At 39.6% G+C, this 24,931-nt stretch overlaps 2 protein-coding genes across 2 annotated transcripts in view; one reads left to right on the top strand and one right to left on the bottom strand.

Moving 5' to 3' along the window:
- Positions 1-11,861: 11,861 nt before the first annotated feature.
- LOC107043620 (netrin receptor UNC5C) lies at positions 11,862-21,834 on the bottom strand. The gene is made up of 6 exons (XM_015265183.1): positions 20,919-21,834; positions 19,605-19,904; positions 18,122-18,289; positions 17,443-17,610; positions 17,085-17,336; positions 11,862-14,668 (listed from the first exon to the last, which is right to left on the bottom strand). The coding sequence occupies exons 1-6, from the start codon at positions 21,487-21,489 to the stop codon at positions 13,038-13,040; spliced, it is 3,090 nt and encodes a 1,029-aa protein (XP_015120669.1). The 5' UTR covers positions 21,490-21,834; the 3' UTR covers positions 11,862-13,037.
- Positions 21,835-23,505: 1,671 nt separating this feature from the next.
- The window catches only part of LOC107043630, a 15,809-nt gene continuing 14,383 nt past the window's right edge, over positions 23,506-24,931 (top strand). The window contains exons 1-2 of the mRNA XM_015265193.2: positions 23,506-23,770; positions 23,852-23,996. Coding sequence (XP_015120679.1) covers positions 23,628-23,770; positions 23,852-23,996 — 288 coding nt within the window. The 5' untranslated portion in view covers positions 23,506-23,627. The remainder of the gene's footprint in view (positions 23,771-23,851; positions 23,997-24,931) is intronic.

Raw genomic sequence — 24,931 nt, 5'->3', positions numbered from 1 at the left:
CCCCACCGCACCTCCCGCCGCCCACTCCTACCCCTTTTTGAGTGGGATTACTACTATAGACGGTCTCCTGCCAACATCTGTCACCATATACGTATAAACCCCTGAGTACAATTGTCTGTATGTTCGTCTGTCTGGAAGTATTGCGTGGACCTGCCACTCCATATACTTAGTTCCATACTCTTAAATATTTAATTCGCATACCCTGGAGGCAGCTGTTGTTCTTCGCAAGCTCCAGAAAATTGAGCTGAATCGAGACCACTGGTTTCCTTTTTTTTTCCCCCCTGTCCCTTGTTCCCTTCAATTTCGTATTCTGCACTGCCTCACCCTCCGGTTTCTATTAAAACGGTCTCAAAAATTGGGAATTGCACTCCCAGAAGTTATATTATATTCAACGGTCCTCTTCGTTCTGGGAATACTCACGGCACGGGTAATTTTCAAAATGGAAAATTGGGGGGAAGACCCGTTTTGCCCCGGCAGTTGCAAAAATTGTGAAATTCATTATTTGGGTAAAGGATTAGGGTTAGGCTTGTCCTGGCGGTCATGTGGTTATGGCGGCCATATTGGGAAGGTAGGTATGGCGGCCATTTTGTGGATATTACTGTGGCAGCCATCTTGTGAATACGACGCCTTCTGAAATTTCCAATCTCTAAATCAATTATTTGAGTCTGGGGCCGATTTTAAGGGTCATGAGGGTCTGGCCACTGAAAAGGGTCAATTTTCAATTTTGCATTTCGTCAATTTCTCATCCAAAAAGATCGTCTTAAAATTAGGAATGCGGCGGCCATCTTGTGAATAGCGATTTGGGAATATTCACGGTACCTCGAGTAATTTTTAAAATAGAAAAATGGGGAGAATGACCGGTTTGCCCTGGGAGTCGCCAAAATATCGTAAAAAATATTGTGTCAGCTGTCATCTTTTGAAAACGACGCCATTTGCAATTTCCAATCTCTAAATCAATTATTCGCGTCAAGGGATTTCGAGATCAATTGTGAGGGTCATGAGGATCAACTTTTCAACAAAATAAATCGTTTTAAAATTCGGTTTCTGGCGGCCATTTTGTGAACAGGGATCTGGCGGCCATCTTGTGAGTCGAAGTCTGGCGGCCATATTGCCACTAGTATCGTTCGTGACCGATCGATTTTAAGGGTCATGAGGGTCAGAGCCCAGATAAACGCCAATTCCCAATTTCAATTTCCAATTTCGCCAACTTCTCCACAAAACAAAAATCGCCCTAAAATTATTGATTTCCTGAAAACGTAGGTAAAGGGAAGCCGTCAATAGCGCATACGAGATCGATTTACATCAGCTCACATGCAGCATGTAGGAGCCTTATCGCAGCCTCTCAAGCTACACATGGTCATCTTTCAAAGCAGTAGAAGTAGAAGAAATAAAATCCAGAGATAGCGTCAAGAGGCCATTATCTCTCCTTACATATTTATCGTGTCTATTTGTGTTTGAGCAATTTCCTTTCAAGTAATCTCCAATGAACACGCCTCAATTACAAACCGACACGACAGGAATTCTTCAGTGCGAAGTATTCATAAATTTTCCTCAAAATTTAATGTACCACCACTGAAGTTTAATGAATTTTCCCCCCTCCCCCCAAGCCCATTCCTATTTATATTCACAGCTCTGAATAGAAGGGATGATCCTTTATATTTGAAGAATTTCACTTATATCTCGGGTACTTTCCTCTGCATGGTCTATTCACCGACTGCGACCACTCACCACCTTAGAATTCTATTATACTCCAAAGATAGAGATTCAAATTATCCGCAATTTTTCTCACCATCTGCTGTCCCCACGAGGTGTATTCCTCCGAAAAAGGGCGTCCAGAGAGGCTTCATATTTCAATATTTCACCCCCGAGTATCATATATATATTTCAAATACATACCAATCGACGAAAAAAAAAACCTGCCCAGAAAGGAACACCATTTTTGCTCCGATAAGTCTTCAGGCATCGTATTCCCATCTCTGATGAAACCCCACACACAGCTGCAAAAAATATTGAGTTTTAATATTAGCATGTGCTCTTAATTTAATTAGGATATCAGTCTCGTCGTCTCTTTTTTCAACGTTCCGACGAATTAATTTTTGAAGGTATTTGCCTTGAGAGAGACGTAAAAAAAACACATTTTCCATGTGAATTATACATATTTAGCACATGGTTTTCAAGTACATGAGCATAGTCGGCGTTTCTCGGGCGTCGCACAGATGTAGTCAGTTGATGGATGCTCCTGTGACAAATTCTCGGTCGCGCCGCTTCGTAATTACGATTTATGACCAAACACTTTTCCTTTGCCTGGACTTATATGTGTACTTAATGGTGTGTTGAATAACGAATATATGTGCATAAATATACATCAGCGAAAATGTAATTGGAGTAAAAAAAATTTTGGGTTTTCATCAAAATGGAAGAATGAGAGGGAATTCGGTGACTATTCCCCGCAAGAAAGGAGATTCATTGGATTTTTCATTTCGTATCATCATTATTTACTGAGATATTCAACATTTGATGAAAACTGGCAAGTGTCGGCCCAACGTCGGGCGAAACCTGGCAAGCCACGGTTGCGCCAAGGTTATGCCGCTACGAGGTCTATTAAACTTCATCATTTACAAGGGGGCGCCCTCCGCTCGCTAACCCCAGGGTTTTGACTCTTAGGGCCCTTGGACCCTTGGGCCCTGTAAGACCCTTGGACCCCGTTAGGCTCTTAGGACTCTTGGGCCCCGTAAGGCCCTTGGGCCCCTTGGGATCATTATTTACTGGAGCACATAATATTCACGGAAAATTGACAAGTGTCGGCACAATGTTGGGCGAACCCTGGCAAGCTATGGTGCGCCAATTCTACACATTTTCTTCGTTTGTCAAGTGTGTAATATATTTTTCACGCAACAGGCTGAGGACTCCGAATGTCGGCACAACGCTGGCAGCCGACGTTTGCCTAATATAAGATCAAGATGAGACAATTCAAACCTGACTCGACTCCAGGAAAAAATCAATGGTTGAAGCGAATTGTTTATTCATTAAATCAAGAATAAACATGTTGAAACAATGAATAAACATACGTCGCATAATTCTCCTCACTCCACAGCCTCACCCAATGTTTAGCATCATCAATATTTCTTTGTGATATATTAATATCACATTTATCAATTCCAAGTGTGCGGATGATCGTCAGTGGAGTTTATATACGGTTTGTTAAAGGGCATAAAAAACAAGAGTGAAACGTTACATCTGGCATCTAGAGAGTTCTGAGGTACTTCAACGCAGACTTTCGAGATATGTACATAAACCCACTTCGGAAAACGTTATATTTTTACTTCAATAGTGTGCGCCCCGCTATCAGATGGGGGTGTGTGTGTGTGTGAGTGGTTTGGGCATGCCGGCTGGCTTCTCTCGTACATAACGCTCAGGCTTGATAATTGTTTGGATGAGATGACAGATTTGTGTAGTCCTCTTGTTATAAATGTATCATCTTTCAGCTGTTGTTTTTTCACTTTATTGTGACATTTTTTTTTCATCCTTCAATTAAAATTCAGTCTCTTGTTATTCTTTCTTGTCTATCAAATGAATTAACTGAATGGAATACTTAAAAGAACTTTCTTATGCAATTTTTTTCTATTTTGCATGTGAATTTATGATTGGAATGGTTAATTTAGAGTCATAGGTCACTCCTGTTTTCGCATTTCATCCATCTGCGGACACATTTTTCTTCATAACTGAAGAGACGAAGAAAATTATTCTGGTGAAGTTGTCGGAGCTTCTGTCGAGTTCATTTTCCTCGACTCCAAAAACTGCATATATTGTAGTTAACAAGAAATACTCAGATAAATAATATTTCGCTCTCGGAACATCGAGAATGGGGGTGGAAGGATGGAGCCTCGGAGACGGATCTTTCAGCATGAACCTGACATGTCATTTGTGAAAATTTTCTTAAATTATTTGCGAATGTTCTTAAGAATGTTTCAAAATGGTGTCGATGTCCGCGTCGACTTCTGACAAGATCTGCTTACCTTTGTGTTATTGTTCACTTGAGGTTGAGGCGCAAGGCAATTTTGTTATAATTATTTGACTTTTTCAAAAATTATTGTTGTTATTCTGAGACTGAGGAAAGCGGAGACTCAGTTCTCTGGTGAAGGCGGAGGGAGGCATTCGTAGATGTAAAACAAAGAAAAACTGGATTCAGCATTTCTACAAGCTGCTCACCTCCACAAAATGTTTGGTTTATTTTGTGGAAAAATTTGTCGGTGAATATACTTCTCTCGGTGTATGTACAATATATATGGCAATCTATAGAAATCGATCGTCGCTTTTGCGTCTGACTGCGTCCTATTATAGCAACTCCTTGAAGCAATATGAATATTTCAGGATTTGCGCGGGTTGCCTGGCAATGGTGCATTCTTGATTGATATTATGCAAATAGCTCGAGTTTCTCAAAACCCGGGATGGAAAAAAATAATGTTTAATTTTCCGGTCATTACCCACCAATTAGAAAAATCAATACCTACATTTTCATAAAATTGGATTTGCAAATCCGTTTGAAATTGCACAGAGTATTGAATCGTGAAAATTGAGAGAGAACATCCCGGTAAATAATTCATGATAATGAAATTGCGCTCGTCAGGAAAATTAATGGAGGAACAACAGTGTCTCAATTAGTTTTGAATTCAATCAATTAAGAGGAATGGATTTATATTACTCGTGAGTATAGCTATTCTCTCTGCTTGATAAACTCGTAATCGTAATTTCAGCGCTTGTGATTTTATTGGAATTTCTACATTTTATGTTACATTAAATTCCAAAACCCGTTGGTAGTCATTTCAAAATATATTACCCCCGCCTTCTAATTTTATTACCCGAAGCGAATTGCGTTGGAGAACTAATCGAGATTGAACGCTGCAGGTGACGTCAGCGCGGGGCGATGGGAAGTTTCACCGAAAATGTAGAGAAAAAAAAATACTCAAAATACTTTTCATTTACGGAAGTGTTCAATTCACTGTAATTTATATGTATATGTCGATCACAATTAGCCTAATTTCTAATAGGCAACGGCGAACTCCCGAAAAAAAATTATTTAGTTCCGCCGTAAAAAATATAAAACATCCCCGAGCATTGAAGTAGCCACAACTGATGGTTTCCGGAGTTATCCCCAGGCAATTCAATTCTTCACGGAAATTTATCCGTCGAAGGCATCTTTGAAAAAAAAAAATGAAAATACTGCAGCTCCAAGATCAAAGGCGTCGTCCATTTTTTCATGTCATAAAGTTTCCATTTAAAAAATCAATTACCGTAATGTCTGTATTTTTGGTGAAAGCCTGAAAAATGCCGCAAATTAATGAAAAATTATTCATTAAAAATAAGTGACAGAAAAAAAATTCCACTTGATTAATTTTTTTTTATAGTCCAGTTAATTTTTAATGATGGAAAGAATTTCAGGGCAACAAATCAAATTGAAAAGTAATTAAAAATGAGTAATAATATCACCCTTCTAATTCTATGACCCATCAATTCCACTGCCTCCGAAAAAAATCTCTGAAAAAAGTCCTCGCCCTCCCATAACTGATGGTTTCCTGACTAATCCCCGCGCATTCAATTTTTCACCGTGAATTTATCTCCCTATCAAACGCATCTTCTTGAAGAAAAACCCCTCAACATCAAAAACCGCCACCCAATTTCTCATCCTATCCCCCCCCTCCGAGACGATTCGTCACAGAATGCATCCACCCAAGAGCCCCGGAAGTGTTAAATGGGTATCCGCATTTCGTTCCGGTGAATAATCAAAGCACTCCAACCACGAATCATTAACCTTATACGGGAGAATGCATCTTACGCTTGATCTTTATGTACATATCCTCCTCTGACTTCTCGGCTTTTTCATTTATCCCCGGAGCCATTCATCTGCGACCGGCTAAGGGCGATGCTGATATCAAATGGCTGATGCTCTTTGTCGTTATGTTGTACATGGGGAGCGAAAATTGGGTGAGTTGACTAGAGGCAGAACACTATTTCGTGCTAGCTAACGGGAAAAGGTATAAAATCCATGTGAAGTATTGAAACAAAGTATTGAACCCTTTTCCCGATTTTTTATATGCCCAAACCCAATAGTTATTAACAATTTAATTATTTAATGCTTGCCGAAGACGAGTGTTTAATGTTCTTCCCTGGGATCTTTACACATCCATTCTCCGTAATAAATATAGACTTCACCTATCCCCCATGAACAAAACAGATTTCGATTTTTCGAAATCCGTCAATTTCTGCTGAAAATATTGCGGCAAACCTTAGAAAATTCGGAAATCATCAGAAGAAATCCCTGTCTAGGGGGCATAGACGTGACCCAAGGGGTTGTCTATAGCGGACAATAGATTTACAAAGAAAAATTTCAATTTAACCAACACTTTACACAAAGATCTTAACATCGCGATTTAACGCAAAGTGTGAACTTCGCGATTTGACGCGACGTGTGAACTCCGCGATTTAACGCGAAGTGTGAATCCGCGATTTAACGCGAAGTGTAAACTTCGCGATTTAACGCGACGTGTGAATCCGCGATTTAACGCAAAGTGTGAACTTCGCGATTTGACGCGACGTGGAACCTTCGCGATTTTACGCAAGGTGTGAACTTCGCGATTTAACGCGAAGTGTGAACTTCGCGGTTTAACGCGAAGTGTGAACTTCGCGATTTGACGCGAGGTGTGAACTTCGCGATTTAACGCGAAGTGTGAACTTCGCGGTTTAACGCGAAGTGTGAACTTCGCGATTTGACGCGAGGCGTGAACTTCGCGATTTAACGCGAAGTGTGAACTTCGCGGTTTAACGCGAAGTGTGAACTTCGCGATTTGACGCGAAGTGTGAACTTCGCGATTTAACGCGAAGTGTGAACTTCGCGGTTTAACGCGAAGTGTGAACTTCGCGATTTGACGCGAGGCGTGAACTTCGCGATTTAACGCAAAGTGTGAACTTCGAGATTTGACGCAAAGTGTGAATTTCGCGATTTAACGCAAATTGTGAACTTCGCGGTTTAACGCGAAGTGTGAACTTCGCGATTTGACGCGAGGCGTGAACTTCGCGATTTAACGCAAAGTGTGAACTTCGAGATTTGACGCAAAGTGTGAATTTCGCGATTTAACGCAAATTGTGAACTTCGCGGTTTAACGCGAAGTGTGAACTTCGCGATTTGACGCGAGGCGTGAACTTTGCGATTTAACGCAAAGTGTGAACTTCGCGATTTGACGCAAAGTGTGAACTTCGCGATTTAACGCAAAGTGTGAACTTCGCGATTTGACGCGACGTGTGAACTTCGCGATTTAACACAGTGTGACTTTCGGGATGTGCCGCGACGTGAACTTCGCGATTTAACGCAAAGTTTCAACTCCGCGATTTATCGCGAAGATCGCCGTCTAGTCTACCATCTCCATATCACTTATCAATTGATTCGATGTGTCTAGTTTATTGTCTAGATTTAATTTGAGAAGTAAAAGTTGAGGGTCCACGATCTCCCATATATCCACGGTAGAAATTACCTTGAATCCACGGGTTATTTTATTCATATTTAATCACGGAGTATCACTAGATTATCACCCCCTATGTCGAATCAATTATCAAGTTTAGTACAGTTCAAATAAACGCCGATGGTTCTCTCAACGAATAAAATAGTTTTACTACAATATCATAGTCCGCAATTACCAAAGGCGATACTGATATCAAATGGCAGCTCTTTGTCGTTACGTTGTATATGGGGAGCGAAAATTGGGTGAGTTGGCTAGAGTCAGAGCACTCTCACTCGTGCCACCCACTATTTTTCCTCTATGTAACGTCAGGAGCCTATGTGTTCTCCGTACATGGTGGGTCGGGGGGAGAGGAGAGGAACAATGACGCTCAGGATCCTCCCGGAAAGTACGAAAGGACAATCAACCGGAATTTAGGGGACTTCACGACTCACTTTTTTTTTTACGAGACGAGTCATATACTCACCACCCTCTTCCATGAGTCACGGATCGTCTATATATTCTGCGTTCTATGCAGAGGGTTGATATCTTCCTCGGTTGGATTTTTTTTTCTTTCAACTGAACTGACTAGTGAAAGTTTTTTCGAGGGAAAAAAGGAAGAGGAATATTAATCCTCCGTACAGAATGGGAGAAAAAGTGGGCAGTACGTGGAGTGAAAAAGTCATTTCTTATCTCGTCCTTTGTGGCGTTGGACAAAGGAGATATATTAGTTTTTAGTTTTTTTTCGGTGGATTTCAATGAAAGAGGAAAGAATTAGACTTGTTTGTTTATTTCGCGGAAGTTTCAGGTGCTCCTGTTGCCGGAGAGAAAAAGTTTGTTTTGAATTTTTTTTTTCTTCGTTGACTCCGGGGAAAATAAAAACAAACAGTTGCGTATTTACTCAGATAATAATCTCCGTGGCCCAATTTTTTTTTCAAGAGGAGAATGGAAGTTTAAAGAGTGGATGGAGAAATTCCTGGGGGCGGTTCTGTGCAATAACACGGGGAAATTAATTTTTTTTTTAAAGAAATGTTTTGAGAGAATACTTTCCTCGAGTTTTTCTCCTGCGGGGGCTCTCAGGAAAAATGAAAATAAAAATTATTTAGTGGGGTAATAACCCAATTGCTGGCTAGTGCGAAGAGTAGAGCTTAAAAAATGGCTGGAACGTGACTGGTGTGCCTGATTTGAAACGAATTTTTGTCGCAATTTTTTTGGTGCAGAAAAAGAGGTAAAAAATTTAATTACAAAATTGCATGGGGATTTATCGTTTCAGAGGAAAAAAATCTGAAATTGAGAACTGAGGGAATTGCAGGCTGCGACCGCTGTCATCAGAGACAGGAAAATTTCATTCGAAATGAGAAAAAAGCCCCAATTAGTTTTCAAGTCGAGTTGAAAAATTCCTTCCTGAAAAATCACGAAAAATGATCAGGACTTTTTTTTATTTCGGGGAAAAAAACGTGCGGTGAAAAAGTCTTCACTAATTTCTAATTTCCTAAAGCACTTCCTCGAATTAACACCGAACTCCGAAAATCACTCCATCTCTCTCGCACAAAAAATTAAAAATCCAATCCCCAACTTTCTCAACTGATTTCCGTTTGCCCGTAAAAATCCGGGTCAAAGGGAATCGTATTTTTATTTCAAGCAGACGTACGTCAATCCACGTAATCCATCTAAACACCTGGAAAAAATCCACACCACCCTCCCGCACTTATCGAACATTAACCCTATCCGCGTTCAATCCATATAGGGAGAAAATAAATTTCCCATACATTTCCCTCAACCCTTTTTTTTCCGGCGTGTATCACTGACGTGTACATAACTATGCAACACGCGAGTGAGGAATAATTTGCGTGGCATGCAAAGACATGTGTACACTTTACATAAGGCATAAAGGGCCGTTCCTATATATAAAACACATCAATGCATAAAAGAGAGAGAGAGAGAGCGAGAGCCCCAAACATCATCCCGATGGCCTCTCCCTTCTGTATCCGCCCGGTGAAATGTAACTGTTTGTGAGCTATTTTTATGGAAAGAATCTTTTCATCGTTTCCTTCTCTCTTCATATAGAGGAAACCCCCTCGCGACAACACGTTGAAATACTTAAACAACACTCGAGTGTATTCCATTATACACGCGTTTAACGAAGAATGTTTGGCACTTTGATGTCAAACTTCAGTCGGCCCGTAATAAAATTAGAAATGAGAATAGAGCACTCGAGGCTTTTTTTTAGTAGACGAGAATATTTTGGCTACTCAAAGTATCAAATGCTTTGAAAACACTGACAAAATGCAATTTTTTTGCAGAAGGTTTTTTATAAAATGATGACTCATTGCTGCTCCATACAAATTATTCACATCCAGATACATCAAATATGATTTTTCTTCTTCAGAGTCACATTCAGCTCTCGTATATCGATTATTAGCCTTTCCATATCGGTTTGAACCCTAAGAAAATCCTCCCCTGATACCCGCCTCGATGAAAGGGAGTATTTCCGCACCTCGAAATGCTCTCAAATGAACTCCGCGTCGAGCTATTGAAAACAGCTGAGACCACATTGAGTATTTAAAGTACCAAATGCATTGGAAACATTGACACGTGACAAAAATTGCAATTTTTTGCAGATTCTTTATGGAGTGTTGATTATAATCCTTGACCAACAGTTTGTTGCGTCAAAATATCATGGAATGCCCCAAGCAAGGCTAATTCCACGCGGCAGATGATGACTCATTGCGACTTCATACAAATTATTCACATCCAGATACATCAAATATGATTTTTCTTCTTCAGAGTCACATTCAGCTCTCGTATATCGATTATTAGCCTTTCCATATCGGTTTGAACCCTAAGAAAATCCTCCCCTGATACCCGCCTCGATGAAAGGGAGTATTTCCGCACCTCGAAATGCTCTCAAATGAACTCCGCGTCGAGCTATTGAAAACAGCTGAGACCACATTGAGTATTTAAAGTACCAAATGCATTGGAAACATTGACACGTGACAAAAATTGCAATTTTTTGCAGATTCTTTATGGAGTGTTGATTATAATCCTTGACCAACAGTTTGTTGCGTCAAAATATCATGGAATGCCCCAAGCAAGGCTAATTCCACGCGGCAGATGATGACTCATTGCGACTTCATACAAATTATTCACATCCAGATACATCAAATATGATTTTTCTTCTTCAGAGTCACATTCAGCTCTCGTATATCGATTATTAGCCTTTCCATATCGGTTTGAACCCTAAGAAAATCCTCCCCTGATACCCGCCTCGATGAAAGGGAGTATTTCCGCACCTCGAAATGCTCTCAAATGAACTCCGCGTCGAGCTATTGAAAACAGCTGAGACCACATTGAGTATTTAAAGTACCAAATGCATTGGAAACATTGACACGTGACAAAAATTGCAATTTTTTGCAGATTCTTTATGGAGTGTTGATTATAATCCTTGACCAACAGTTTGTTGCGTCAAAATATCATGGAATGCCCCAAGCAAGGCTAATTCCACGCGGCAGATGATGACTCATTGCGACTTCATACAAATTATTCACATCCAGATACATCAAATATGATTTTTCTTCTTCAGAGTCACATTCAGCTCTCGTATATCGATTATTAGCCTTTCCATATCGGTTTGAACCCTAAGAAAATCCTCCCCTGATACCCGCCTCGATGAAAGGGAGTATTTCCGCACCTCGAAATGCTCTCAAATGAACTCCGCGTCGAGCTATTGAAAACAGCTGAGACCACATTGAGTATTTAAAGTACCAAATGCATTGGAAACATTGACACGTGACAAAAATTGCAATTTTTTGCAGATTCTTTATGGAGTGTTGATTATAATCCTTGACCAACAGTTTGTTGCGTCAAAATATCATGGAATGCCCCAAGCAAGGCTAATTCCACGCGGCAGATGATGACTCATTGCGACTTCATACAAATTATTCACATCCAGATACATCAAATATGATTTTTCTTCTTCAGAGTCACATTCAGCTCTCGTATATCGATTATTAGCCTTTCCATATCGGTTTGAACCCTAAGAAAATCCTCCCCTGATACCCGCCTCGATGAAAGGGAGTATTTCCGCACCTCGAAATGCTCTCAAATGAACTCCGCGTCGAGCTATTGAAAACAGCTGAAGCCATATTGAGTATTGAAAGCATCAAATGCTTTGAAAACATCGACAAGTGGAAAAAAATTGCAATTTTCTGCAGACATTGCTTATGAAACTTTGATTACAGACCTTGACCAACAACTTCTGTCCCATCACAACTATTACTGACGACTGGAGGGGAAAAAGTAAATGTGGAAGTTTGAATATACAAGAATATTTTATTCATCCAAAGTAACAAATATAGAATTATCCAAATAAATGCATTGACTTGGCAGAATAAATGACAAAAAACGGTGAATGATTAAATTCCATACGTACTTTATAACTAATAACATCATTAATAGGCACATAAAAATTTATAATTATCATCGGTTAAACGGATTGGGAAATGGTAATGTGACACGAAGATACGAGTGGATGAATTATTGAAAACGATAATTTGGCACAATTCACATTGTAAATTAATGAGAGACAGTACGTCCTCATAATTTTTGGGGGAAGGGAGGGAGTGAAATTATGAGTCATTTCGTGCTATATCAGTCCTCGGATTAATCAATATCGTATATAATACTCTTAAACTTCTTAATATTTACATATATCTATGTTCTCTTAAATATAATCGTACGTATTACGTAAACGTTTATAGGAGATTCTTTCCTTTTTCTTTTCTCTAATAAAAATTACATCTAAAATTATATAATGTTTTACTCCTCTACTGCAAGTAGTAATATCATGTATTATTGGTATCGTTGCCGTTCTGAAAATTTTCCTTAATCTCAAAGTTCTCTAAGTAAATTCGTATGATTAATTTATGTACACATAACGTTAAAAACCCAGACAAGTGGAAGGAAGTAGATAAGAGAACTCATTCTCTCCATTGTAGCCCCGACTTTTCCAATTTACTAGCACTCACCTGAGAATGAAAAGTCATTTTGAATGCACTCCAAGATCCCCTGACAATTTCCAATTCGAGATGATAGTTATAAGTGAACTTATTCCGCCCCAGTAACTCCAAAGACCCAGCGAATTTTCCAATTTCTACTTGATAAATTTTATCGTTCATTTTCCCTCGAGTGCCTAATGAAGCAAAAAGAAATGAATTGCCATCCCAGGGAACTCGCGAGCGGGGAAAGGAAAATTTCCCCAATTCCGTGTAACGGCCCCAATGTTCATTCCACTTTATTCTCATATCACTCAATTGTTACCGATAATTATCTCCCCCCTCCACTCGTCTCGAATACATCATGATTAAAGACCAAAAAGCCCGACGAATACGCGAATTAAGGCAGTGCTCCATCCATCATTTAAGTATAAATAACCATAGGAACATAATGATTAATAGGCCGTTGCAATTGCCGAAGAAATATCAAAGTCACCAACTAAAGATAAAAAACAACAGATTATCTCCATCGAAAACAATAAATAACGAGAGTTTACAGCCACGCGCCAAGTTGAGCTTCGAGAATAGTAGCGGCATCGGTTCTCCCCATAACTCTCAAATGATTAACAAGATCGTTAACAGCACTGGGCTCACGATGCCTAGCCTCCCAAAGATCAAGAATGTGCTCAGTGGGACTGGCTTTAGTAGCGAAATAATTGATATACCTGTCTACCCGCAATCGTTGTGCCAGCATTCGCCAATCATTGCCAATATTATTGGGAGGATCCAGGCACTGGCACAACTGCTTCCTCAAAGACTTTGTGAACCTGAAGGGCCCATGATAGCTGCCATCGGAGGCCACGATATTGCTACTGACAACAGTCACCTCACGAATGGGACGTGTCACACTGCCCGAGAATATTCGTTGCTTCGGTACATCATAAATAATCCTAAATACCTGCCTTCCAACGTCGGTCGTGCAGCCCTGCGACACTTGAAGCTTGTACGACTTGCTCGTAACGCCATCGAAATCCTCGTCCAAGACGAATTCGACGTAACTGTTACCCCTTGAATTCCAGATATCGTAGAAGTCGATGTGCTGTCTCTCAGTCGGTGATTTATTCTCCCACTCGTTACCCACTTGCTCAAGACTGATCCACAATGCATCACCATTGTCCTGAAATACTATGCTCCTTGGTTTATCAAGAATGTAGCCCCACTCCAGTGTTTCACCATCATTAATCACCTTCAGTGATGCCTTCGTATCCTCAGTTATGTACACCCTAATCTGGCGCGTTTGACTCGCAAAAAGTGTGATTTTTAATCTCTTAGCTGCCACCACATGATCATCAACACTTCGTCCAGCCAGAACGTAGCTCTGTAGCTGTTCAGTGACTATGAACGCCTCGGTGTGATCGATCTGGGTGAATAATGGGGTATTTATTGTTTCGTTGCCGAGGGTGAGGAGCTTTCGCCAACAGCCCAGTGACTCTTTCGACTCGTTATCATCGGTTTCTGTCGTTGGGGGGACCTCGAGGCTCCAGATGGACAGCTCCCAGGTCGACGCTGGCTGCAGCACAGCGCAGTGTTCAAACTGCAGAATCACTGGCTTGCTGAAGGTCATCCCTGGTGGACCGCAGCAGATAACGGCCGACAGCTGCGTCGTACCCTCCGGAAATTTCGGCCTCATCTCGTCGTTCACGAGAACCGACACGTAAAGCTGCGCTTTACTCTGGGACTTTGGTATTGCACCCTCTGGCACTGACAACGATACACCACAATCAGCCAGCACCAGCAGTGCACCACGTACGTTGACAGTGGCACTTGCAATGCAATTTGATTGCTCAACATTGGCCAATTTAACGCGCTCAGTGGCAACGTTGTAGGTCGTTGTGGAATCTGACGAGGGATAAGAAGAGCTCACAACACTTGTGATGCTATTTTCACTGCCAGAATAAATTTGCTTGTCACCGGAGGATTGATGAGACGAATGCGTCAGGGATGACTGAGTGAAGCCGATTGAAACGTGATGGGGCACGTCGTAGTGGTGCTCAGAGAGTGAACGAGATAATGAGAGTTTTGGATCGAATGGATATTCGTAGGTTGACGCTGCCTGGACCGCTGTTCCTGACGTCAAGTCAGGCTGGAGGCATGGCTTTTTATCGTATTTTGTTGATTGAAATTCTGGAACAATTTGGTGCCAACAATGGGATCGTCAATTTCAAGGCCTTTTTTTGCCTTTACTATAGAGATTATAGAACCCCTATAGGCTACAGGGAATTCTATAGAATTTTAAATAGTTGTGCAAATTCTATAGAAAGTCTCCATTCTTCTATACAAAATGATTATATCAGATTCTATAGGGAGTTCTACACAACCCCAAATAGTTGTATGAAAGATATGGAATCCTATAGAATTTCATATGGCTATAGGGATTCTATAGGGGGCCCTATAAAATTCCATATGACTATAGGGACTCTACAGGGAGTTATACAAAATTATAGTTTCTATAGAATTCTATAGCAATTCAAACAATTCTATAAAGACTATTATTCTATAGAAAATGGTTATATCAGATTCTATAGGACGTTCTATAGGATCTCGAATAATTGTATGAATTATATAGAGAATCAAAGATTTTTTTATGGGTATAAGGAAATTTAGAAATTCTATTCTTCTATAGAAAACGGATATATAAAATTTTATTTTGTTGATTGAAATTCTGGAACAATTTGGTGCCAACAATGGGATCGTCAATTTCAAGGCCTTTTTTGCGATGTGGAGGTGAATTTTTTTTAGTTCGTTCGTGTTTTTACGGGGGCGGTTTCAGGATCAAGTGTTGGGGGTTTTGTAGGAGAAGGAGAAGATCAACTTTAAGAATTTCGTGTTGTTCTTTCACAAATGGTGAGCACGTGGGTGCGCGTGTGAGAAAATGCTATAGGGATTTCTATAGAGTCTATAGGAAATTCTGTAGATCTTCGTGCGGCTATAGGGGGCTGTGTAGAATATAGGGTTGTATGGATTCTACAGCCAATCCTATAGATTTTCTATAGCTGTAGGGAAATTTAAAGATTCTATTTTTCTATAGAAAGATATAATTTGATATGGCTATAGGGATTCTATAGGGAGTTATATAGAATTGTAAAGTTTCTATAGAATTTTATAGAAGTTCAAGATTCCTTCTGTCGAGACTATTCTTTCATAGGAAATGGGTATATCAAGCTCTATAGGGAATCCTATAGAATTCAATGACTATAAGGATTATAGAGCCCCTATAGGCTACAGGGAATTCTATAGAATTTTAAATAGTTGTGCAAATTCTATAGCAAGTCTCCATTCTTGTATACAAAATGATTATATCAGATTCTATAGGGAGTTCTACACAACCCCAAATAGTTGTATGAAATATATAGAATCCTATAGAATTTCACATGGCTATAGGGATTCTATAGGAGGCCCTATAGAATTCCATATGACTATAGGGACTCTACAGGGAGTTATACAAAATTATATAGTTTCTATAGAATTCTATAGAAATTTAAAAAAAAAATCTATAGACTATTCTCCTATAGAAAATAGTTATATCGGATTCTATAGGGAGTTCTATAGGATCTCGAATAATTGTATGAATTATATAGAGAATCATAAAGATTTTTGTATGGCTATAGGAAAATTTAGAAATTCTTTTCTTCTATAGAAAACCGATATATAAAATTTTATAGGGAATCCTATAGAATTGTTTAAAGGCTTTCTCACAAAGAATTCCAACATTTCCTATTTTTTTAAATAGGCGTTTCTATAGACTTCTATAGGATTGTATAGTTTCTATAAAAACTATACAATTCTATAGAAGTTTAAGATTCCTTTTGTCAAGACTATTCTTTCATAGAAAATGGTTATATCAAGCTCTATAGGGAATCGTATAGAATCCAATGACTATAGGGATTCTACAGGGAGTTGTATAGAATTATATGGTTTCTATAGAATTCTATAGAATTTCAAAAAATCTATAAAGACTATTCTTCTACAGAAAATGGTGATATCAGATTCTATAGGGAAGATTTTTTATGGGTATAAGGAAATTTTGAAATTCTATTCTTCTATAGAAAACGGATATATAAAATTTTATAGGGAATCCTATAGAATTGTTTAAAGGCTTTCTCACAAAGAATTCCAACATTTCCTATTTTTTTAAATAGGCGTTTCTATAGACTTCTATAGAATTGTATAGAAATCTATAGAATTCTATAGAAATTCAAAAAAAATTCTATAAAGACTATTCTTCTATATAAAACAGATATATAAAGTTTTATAGGGAATCCTATAGAATTGTTTGGAGGCTTTCTCACGACGAATTTCCTATTTTTTAAAAATAGGCGTTTCTATAGAATTTTCTATTATTATCCTATAGAATGTTCAATAGGATTTATATAGCCTTTCTCATAAGACTTCCTATGAATTTTTTTTTCCATCTGAATTATCTATAGAATTTTTTCTATAGGGACGGATTCTATAGAGAGATTACGAGATTTATAAAAGGAGTTTCATGGGGTTTCCGGGGGTATTACGAATTTCGAATGACAATTATGATATTCCTTACCTTCACTCTGCGTCATGGAATAAAGCCTGTGATCCTGATTTTTTCTCCTAACAAGTCTGATCAAAAGTAATGCAAGTCCAATGCCAAAAATACACGCAAGAACAAGCCCCATGTAAAAAGTCATATCCATCTGTCTATCGACCGCAATTTTACCCTTTTCCGCTGCCGTCGCAGCATTACTATTCGTAGTAGAGCCCACCATGGCAGTATGGTTTGTTGTGAGCTGTATACCACCCATTGTTCCATTGTTACCTACAACATTCAATCGCGCTTTTTTTTCGTTTTTTTTTTCATTTCAAACATATGGATCTGTATAACAATATTTCATCACGTGGGTAAATAAAAAAAATTCTATTACCGTTTTCACAGAGTCCGCCTGTGCAATTCGCGACTATAGTGTCTTTTCCGGGGCAGTGTCTGCCGCCGTGGGCTGGCGCCGGTTCGTCACAGGTTCGTGTCTTTGTGTGAGCACAGTCTTTACCGCAAATTGACCAGGGCGACCACTTTGACCAGCCACCGTCCACTGCTAGATCATTTTCAGTGGAAAATTGATATCAGAGGTCGATTTGTGGATCGGTTTAAGTGGTGTTGGGGGTCTAAAGGTTCTTTTATCAATTTATTATTATTATTATTGTTAATTTATTTCATTAATTCATTCATGTTTATTGTATTAAGATAAATCATCTTTTACAATGGGGGCTTTTACAGAAGTATTTCAATCTTGTATTAATTAGCCAACAAGAGTCATAAGAAAAATAAGAGGATAGAAAAGAAAGATATAAAGATATAAAGAGTATCTGAGGAAATACGACGGTCTTCGAAAAAAATTCAAGAAAACTATCAGGTGTTTTCAAATTTCAAGAAAATGAATGACTTTTCTTTTAAAAAATGGAGAAAATTCTGGGGTTTTCAGGACATTCGCACATTTTCTAAAAAAACAAATTGGGTCAATTCACGATTTAATAAAATCCTAGGCTGTATTCTCGGTACAATAGTTAGACTCGACGTGAACATGTCTGGCGACTGTTTCTTCTTACCTGGACACGAGGTGTCACAATCCATTTTCTGAATGGCTGGACCGAGGCAGGGCTGGCCATCATTCATTGGCGCGGGATTGGTACAGGTTCTGGTGCGTTTTTGACCCCCTTTGGCGCACCGTGAATGACACTCTGTCCACGCGGACCATTGGGACCAGCCCCCATTAACTAAACATAAGGATGAATTCAAACGTAAATGACTACTATAAATAACCGAAAAGAATCACCACCTCTTGGGTTTGGCTTTTTTTCTATTAAAAGAACCGAGTTATCTACCACATGACAAATGAGTCGTAAATGATAAATGCCGGAGTGTGGAGCTGACTAAATTACCGATTTCGAGAGAGCACTTTCGGATTCTTTTGCTCCATTAGTCTCGGAGATAAGGATAAAGAGATATTTTGGAGGAATCATAGTTTCGGGAGTGACGGAATGGGTGGACGGAGAGTGGGATAATTATAGGGGTTTGCATCGGTATTTAGGTTTATTTCGAACATTTCGAGCCGTTCGGGGAAATGAGGAGGAAGACTTCAGACATCATTTTACGAGAGAAATAATGAGCTTTGGGGAAATTTTGTCAGATACATTTGGTTTCAGGAATTTTTTTTCAACTTGTCGGGTTTGAGTTATGGTCTGAAAAAATGATTTTCGACTGAAAAAGTCAATCTTTGGTATTTTTACTCTAAAAAATCCCCTAGAATTGAATCTGCCGTTAGCTAATATTACGTTAGGTTCAGCTTCAAGACTCTGGGCTCGATTTTATCCTAGAAATACTGATTCTAGGAGAAAGTGTCAAAAGACATTTTTGTCGGAAATTTCATCAGCTACAAATGTTTTCCGGGAATTTTTTTCCTAACTCCCCTAGATCCCGAGTTACAAGCCAAATTGGAAATGATCTCGGAATGACCTCAGAACTTATTGTTTCATTATTTTATTCTATTTTTTTTTTTGATGATGTTTATAATATGTTTCGTGTGGCTTTTGTAGAATTTTTTTGCCATCTTATGTATTTTCTTATGGCCGCGAAGGGATTTTGTTCTAGAGTCTTTTCTAATCAAGAAAGAATTGAATCTTCCGCTGGCGAATATTCCGCTAGTTTCCCCTCCATAACTTGGGGCTCGATTTTCGCCTAGAAATACTGCCCCTAGAAGAAATTCTCAAAAGACATTTCTGTCGGGAATTTCATCAGCTACAATCGCTACCCGGGAACTTCCCCCCCAACTCCCCTAGATCCCGAGTTACAACCCAAATGAAAAAAAAGTAAAATCACTCATCTCCAATTTTGTCTCGAAATGATTCCAAAAATGAATTCCACTACTAAAAACCCGTTTCAAAAATGTTTCTTGACATTTTCTCCCTCCCCCCCAACTCCAATTAACCATGCAATAAGCCTAAAAAAATCAATTTGTTACCCTTCACCCCATCAATCATCATCCACTTGAACTCTTTGTACCCAAACCCAAACGAAATTAATTCAACCAACCATAAACGGTAATAGCGGCTGGTGTGCTGAGCCGTTTGGCGGCAATATTCTCCGCCACACACGTATAATTAGCCTGATGAATAAGCTTAGCCTGTCCAATCATCAAGTGGCCCTCGCTCGATATCAAAATACTATTTCCAAGTTCACTCTTCTCCTCATCCCCATTGATAACCACCCCATTTCTCATCCAGTAAACCCTCGGTGTTGGTACACCAGGGGGTGGTAAACACCGTAATTCCGTGCTCTGTCCGTCCTCCACAGACACTGAATACGGCGGTGATTCGAATTGCTTCTTCAGATCTACAGAAAAAAACCCAGAAAATCGTTAATCAGCCCCATTCGTCGCAACGATTACTAGTCCATACGCTGGGATTGAAAAGGTATGCACTGTGAGGTCCACGAGTCAAGTATATTTTTCCCATATTTTACGGGTCGTAGAATCCAAATTTGTTTGTTGGCCAACGCTCGAGTAATGCATTCAAAAGTTATTCACAACCGAATTGTTCAAATGGGAATTGCTCTGCACCATTGAGTTGTACAACAAGAAAGTTCGGATGAAAAATGTTCGTCTTGTCAAGACGAATCCACCGCCGTTGGATTTATCCTGATATATCAATTAACGAATGAGATAGAGCGATTGTTCCTCCCGAGCGCCTTCGCGCGCTCGCGTAAAACTTCGCACCTTTTTTCAGTTTTAAGACTTTCAATCCCCCACCCCAACATATTTATTATTGATGACGTTGGTCATTTCCATGGTTAACAATAAGAGGAATAATTAATGGGACGTTGGAAGAGTTCAGCAATACTAATTTATTGTCAAATCGCGACGTTTCGCTGCAAATCCTGCGACAGCTTCTTCAGGCTCTTGACAGGTTTAGTACGTAATCACTATAAACTCTAATAAAATGTGCGTGGAGCGACGACAACATATTAATTGATTAAAAATTGCAAAATACTCTAACAAGAACATCGGGGTCTGCAGCAACACCTGTCATTAATCCAAACAAACATGGGTCAAATTTGTTGCAAACAAAGGCGGTGTATGAGGTGAATTTGAGAGTGAATTTCTGAGGTTCCCGGTAGCTTAGTCGGTAAGAGTGCCCGGCGCTCATCTGGGAGACCCGGGTTCGATTCCCGGTTGGGTGAAGCGGAAATTTTTTCTCTCTAAATTCTAATTCTCTTAGAATTCTACGTTTATTACAAACTTTGTTTGTAAAAAATTTGACCCATGGGCCCCGTAGTGCGTACATTTCACTCCCAGCGTATGGGCTATACGTCAAAATTCAATGAATTACGTCGACCGTGGGTACACACAGGCTACATCAATGACGGCCGGTTGACTGGTGATGGAGCCAGTTCCTGACCAGGCGATGCACTCGCATCTGTACTTGTCATTTCCAAAATACTCCTCGATACTGTCTCTCGTTATGTTGACCTCGGCGTCAACAATTCTCGTGCCAGTGTGAGGATCAACAAAATCCGTCTGATACGAGTCCTCCATTCTCTGGCCATTGCAACGAAAATAAAGTTGGAGTGCGTGTGCTGCTTTGCACCTCAATCCTGCCGGTTTATTCTTAATGACAAAAGCATCGAGTGGCTCCATGAGAAAAACCGGCAGATGTCTACCCCCGCTTATCAAATCAGCATCACCACCCGAGCCATTTCCCACCCTCGGCGCTTCCTCCTCCTCACCGAGTAAATAAGTATCATCATCGTTACTATCATTGTGATCATCGTCACCCGAATTATCGTCCTCCTCCAAGTCCTTGTCATTTGTTCTCAACATATCGGCTACGTTCTTACTACCAATGTCATTATCAAATGACAATACATCTAGTACAAGTCCTATTAAAAATATCAGAAGTAATTTTGATAAATTTCTCATCTCGTCTCGATGTTTACTATTTTAATCCGTTCATTTTCACATTCGTTGTATTGCATCTGTCCCCCACCCTCCGCACGAAGCACGCACTATCTCATTTGTTTACTATTTGTTTATAAACTATGTACACGGTTGTGGCATTGTTGGAGTCCTTCGAGTGGTCAAAGGATCGTGAAAATTCACTTGTCAATTTTTCAAACATTTTTTTTCAATCTCCCGGCGTGGACAGCGCACGTATCACATTTTTACAACCTCTCGGGATTGAAAACGGGGAAAAAAAAGGAAATGAAAAAAAAAATAAAAAAACAAAATTGCGAGATGAGAGAGCGGAGGAGAGCGAGAACATAAACGAACGACTGATGGCGGCTAACTGACTCGGGGGCTTTGGGCACTCTCTCAAGTACTCAGAGACCAGCATCGGCGCCCTGGTGCTCTCTCAACGCAGTGGGGAGCCCGAGAGAGATAGAATTATTCCCTGCGTATATATACCGGCAATGGGAAATGCGCTAGGATGGGGTTTCGACTCGTTCGTCGTCGGGTCGGCTCTCGGGCATGTGCCTACGAGGTGTATCTGTGTGCCGAGAGACGAGTGAAATTTCCACGTGTGTTGGGGGGACGAAAATTCATGCTGTGCTGGACAGAATAGCGCGGAGCGGGGAGGGAGGGGGGCTCAAGGGTCAGGGGGGAGGGGGAGGGGGCTCCAAAGGACTGGGGAAGGGCCGAGCCCCCCCCCCTCCCCACCTTTAACCGTGGGAGACTTCGTGTGGGATGAAGTACACATGATAATGCACATATTTTTGTAAAAAGATATTGGGGAAATGGAGATTGACGTTGGGAGAGGTTTTAATTGCGCGTGGCTTCGATGGGAATATAAATATTGGAGGTTGGGTGATGGAGATGTTGAAATTGTTGAGGCTGTTTTTGGGGAATTGATGGTGACAGGGGGACATACTTGTTCATTTGTAGTGGTGGGGAGTTATGATGGCTGATTAGGGGTGGAGGGGGACACCGGCGGTGGGTTTGCAGTCAATTGTGATGAACTGTAATTGTTTGGATTGATGAACGAGTTTGAGGTTATTTAATGATGAGGGGAAATTAAAAAATTTTTTTTTGTAAAAAAAAACGCCAAGTAAACGTTTTGATGTGCTGGCGGAGGTGGAAGAGTTGTCGATCAAGAAATCTGATGAGAGATTCGAGAAAAAAATCGACGTAGAGCCAGAGGGGCGTAAGTGGTGCGGGTAAGCATTGCTGTTGCGCCCTTTCGGCTCTACGACGACGACATGATTGATTGATTGATTGATTGAAATTTATTAACTGTACATTATGTTGTACAAAGTAAACGTGACTAAAAGTCATACAGCAGAAATGCAGAGTAACTTGAGGAAAAAATAAGCATAGAGTTGTTGCAAGTAGCTTAAGCAAACTAGACGCACTCAATCAGTGGTGAGTGGAGAGTGAAGAGAGAATACAAGAACGGTTGGACCTGAATACAATAAACTGCAATTAATTGTTTGTATTGCTGGATAGTTTGAGGTTATTTGTTGATTTATTGATAATGATGACTGCCGAGAGAAACCAAGAATGATGCGTCTTGATTGAGATCTCCGAAGAGAATCACGACTATCGATGTTGCTCATACGATAGTCGTTACCAAGCGACTTGAACCTGTTAGCGAAACGTCTCGAAATGACAATCCGATGAACACTGTTCCCACTTTCTCCAACAGTCCTCGAAATCCCAAAGAAAATAGATCAACAATGGGGACAAAAACCAAATCCTCAACTAGATAATTAAGAGTAATAAATGATTTTTTATTCAAAATAATTTTCGTTCCCTTTTGTATCGTTTTCCGAGGAAAGTAGGGAATACCAAACGGTCATTTCCAACTCCTAAACAAGAACAAAACTCCAACAAACAGCTCCATCATTTATTGCGAATTTTGGGGGCTCGTCGGAGCCTTCTGACGATAGCTTTCAACTTCACATCAGAGGAATATTAATTAGTCGCAGCAGTCGCACGTGTGAGAGTTTTCAGTGTCGAGGAGAGAGAGAGAGAGAGGACTCGACTCGACTTGCAAAAAAAACGTGACAAAAAGTCATAACAAAGGGATTAGTGTGGGACATGAGGTTTATTATTTCTGGATGATGTCAAGAGGGACTGGTGGTGTCGATCTAGCCAGCTTCATTAAATCACAGTTATTGTACACTGCTTGGGCTGTTAAACGCACGAAAAATAATGGCTTTTTTAATCAGGGAGGAAACATCGAGTTAAGTAGATCAGTTGGGTAAGCGATTAATCTGTTTGCCATGGCTCTTTTGTTTACTCTCGTGCGATGATTCATTCGAGGAATTTTTGCGCTCTTCAGACACTCGGTGGAGCCCACGGTCAGTTGGAAATTGCGGTCGATGCTGATGGGGGATCACGAGGGGATGGACGTCCAGGGGAAGACTGATTTGTTGAGGAGGATCCTCTTGTTTATTGATCATAATTTGGAGGAAAATGTCGAGAAGGTTTGAGATTTTTCGTTTTTAGGGGTTATGGAGACAGTGCCTTCATTCCATTGTTGGATTTCAATTGTGCAATGTGAAAATTCAATTCTTGATGAATTTCATTTTTTTATATTTGAAGTGTAGATTTATTTCATTCAATTTTATTTAAATTATTACATTATATTAATCCGATAAAAATTTTCATCTCCGATTTTTATTCTTTGCTATTTTTTTAATGCATTCTATCAAAAGGGGAGAAATGGAATTGATGGGTATTCTTTCATTATTTGAAAAAATATATCAATTTTAAAACTTTCTGGAGACATTGAAAAATCGAAATTTTTATTTTCTTGCTGATCACGTAGCTCTGTTCTTTTTTTTCACTTTCTTCCATTGAAATTAGATCATAGAAAGGGGACATGTTGATATTTTTTGGTCATTAAAAAAAACGTTTTGAAATTTTTCAGAAAAATAAAAAATCGTTTTCTTTTATTTTCTTGCTAATCATCTCTCCCTGCATTTTTCTCATTTCCTATCAATGAAATCAGATCATGAAAATGAAATTTTTTTTAATGACGAAAAAATATCAAATGTTGATCATGAAAATGAAATTTTTCGTTTTCATGATCTGATTTCATTGAGAAATTATTATATTATACTGATATTATTTAACATAAATATCTCTTCATTTGAAAATGAGAAAAACTGTTCCCACAATTTGTATACTACATCGCTGTTGGAGCCTGAAAAATCGATGTTTTCGATTAATCGATAAAACATCGCCAGTGTTACCAGATCGTGACGTCATCCCATTTAAAATTATACAGGTTTTGGCTATAAATCGCCGAAATCTGGCAACCCTGACACCGCCCATCCCAAATAATTCGATCGACAGAGCACGAAGAATCCAAAACTTCAATTAGAACGATTCCAAATCTTCCCTTCGAATAAAAAAA

Source organism: Diachasma alloeum, unplaced genomic scaffold (genome assembly GCF_001412515.2).
Source record: "Diachasma alloeum isolate Michigan unplaced genomic scaffold, Dall2.0 Dall_scaffold_00608, whole genome shotgun sequence".
Taxonomy (NCBI): Eukaryota; Metazoa; Arthropoda; class Insecta; order Hymenoptera; family Braconidae; genus Diachasma; species Diachasma alloeum.
Note: the sequence above shows the minus strand (reverse complement) of the source record. Positions and strands in the feature narration are given on the sequence as shown.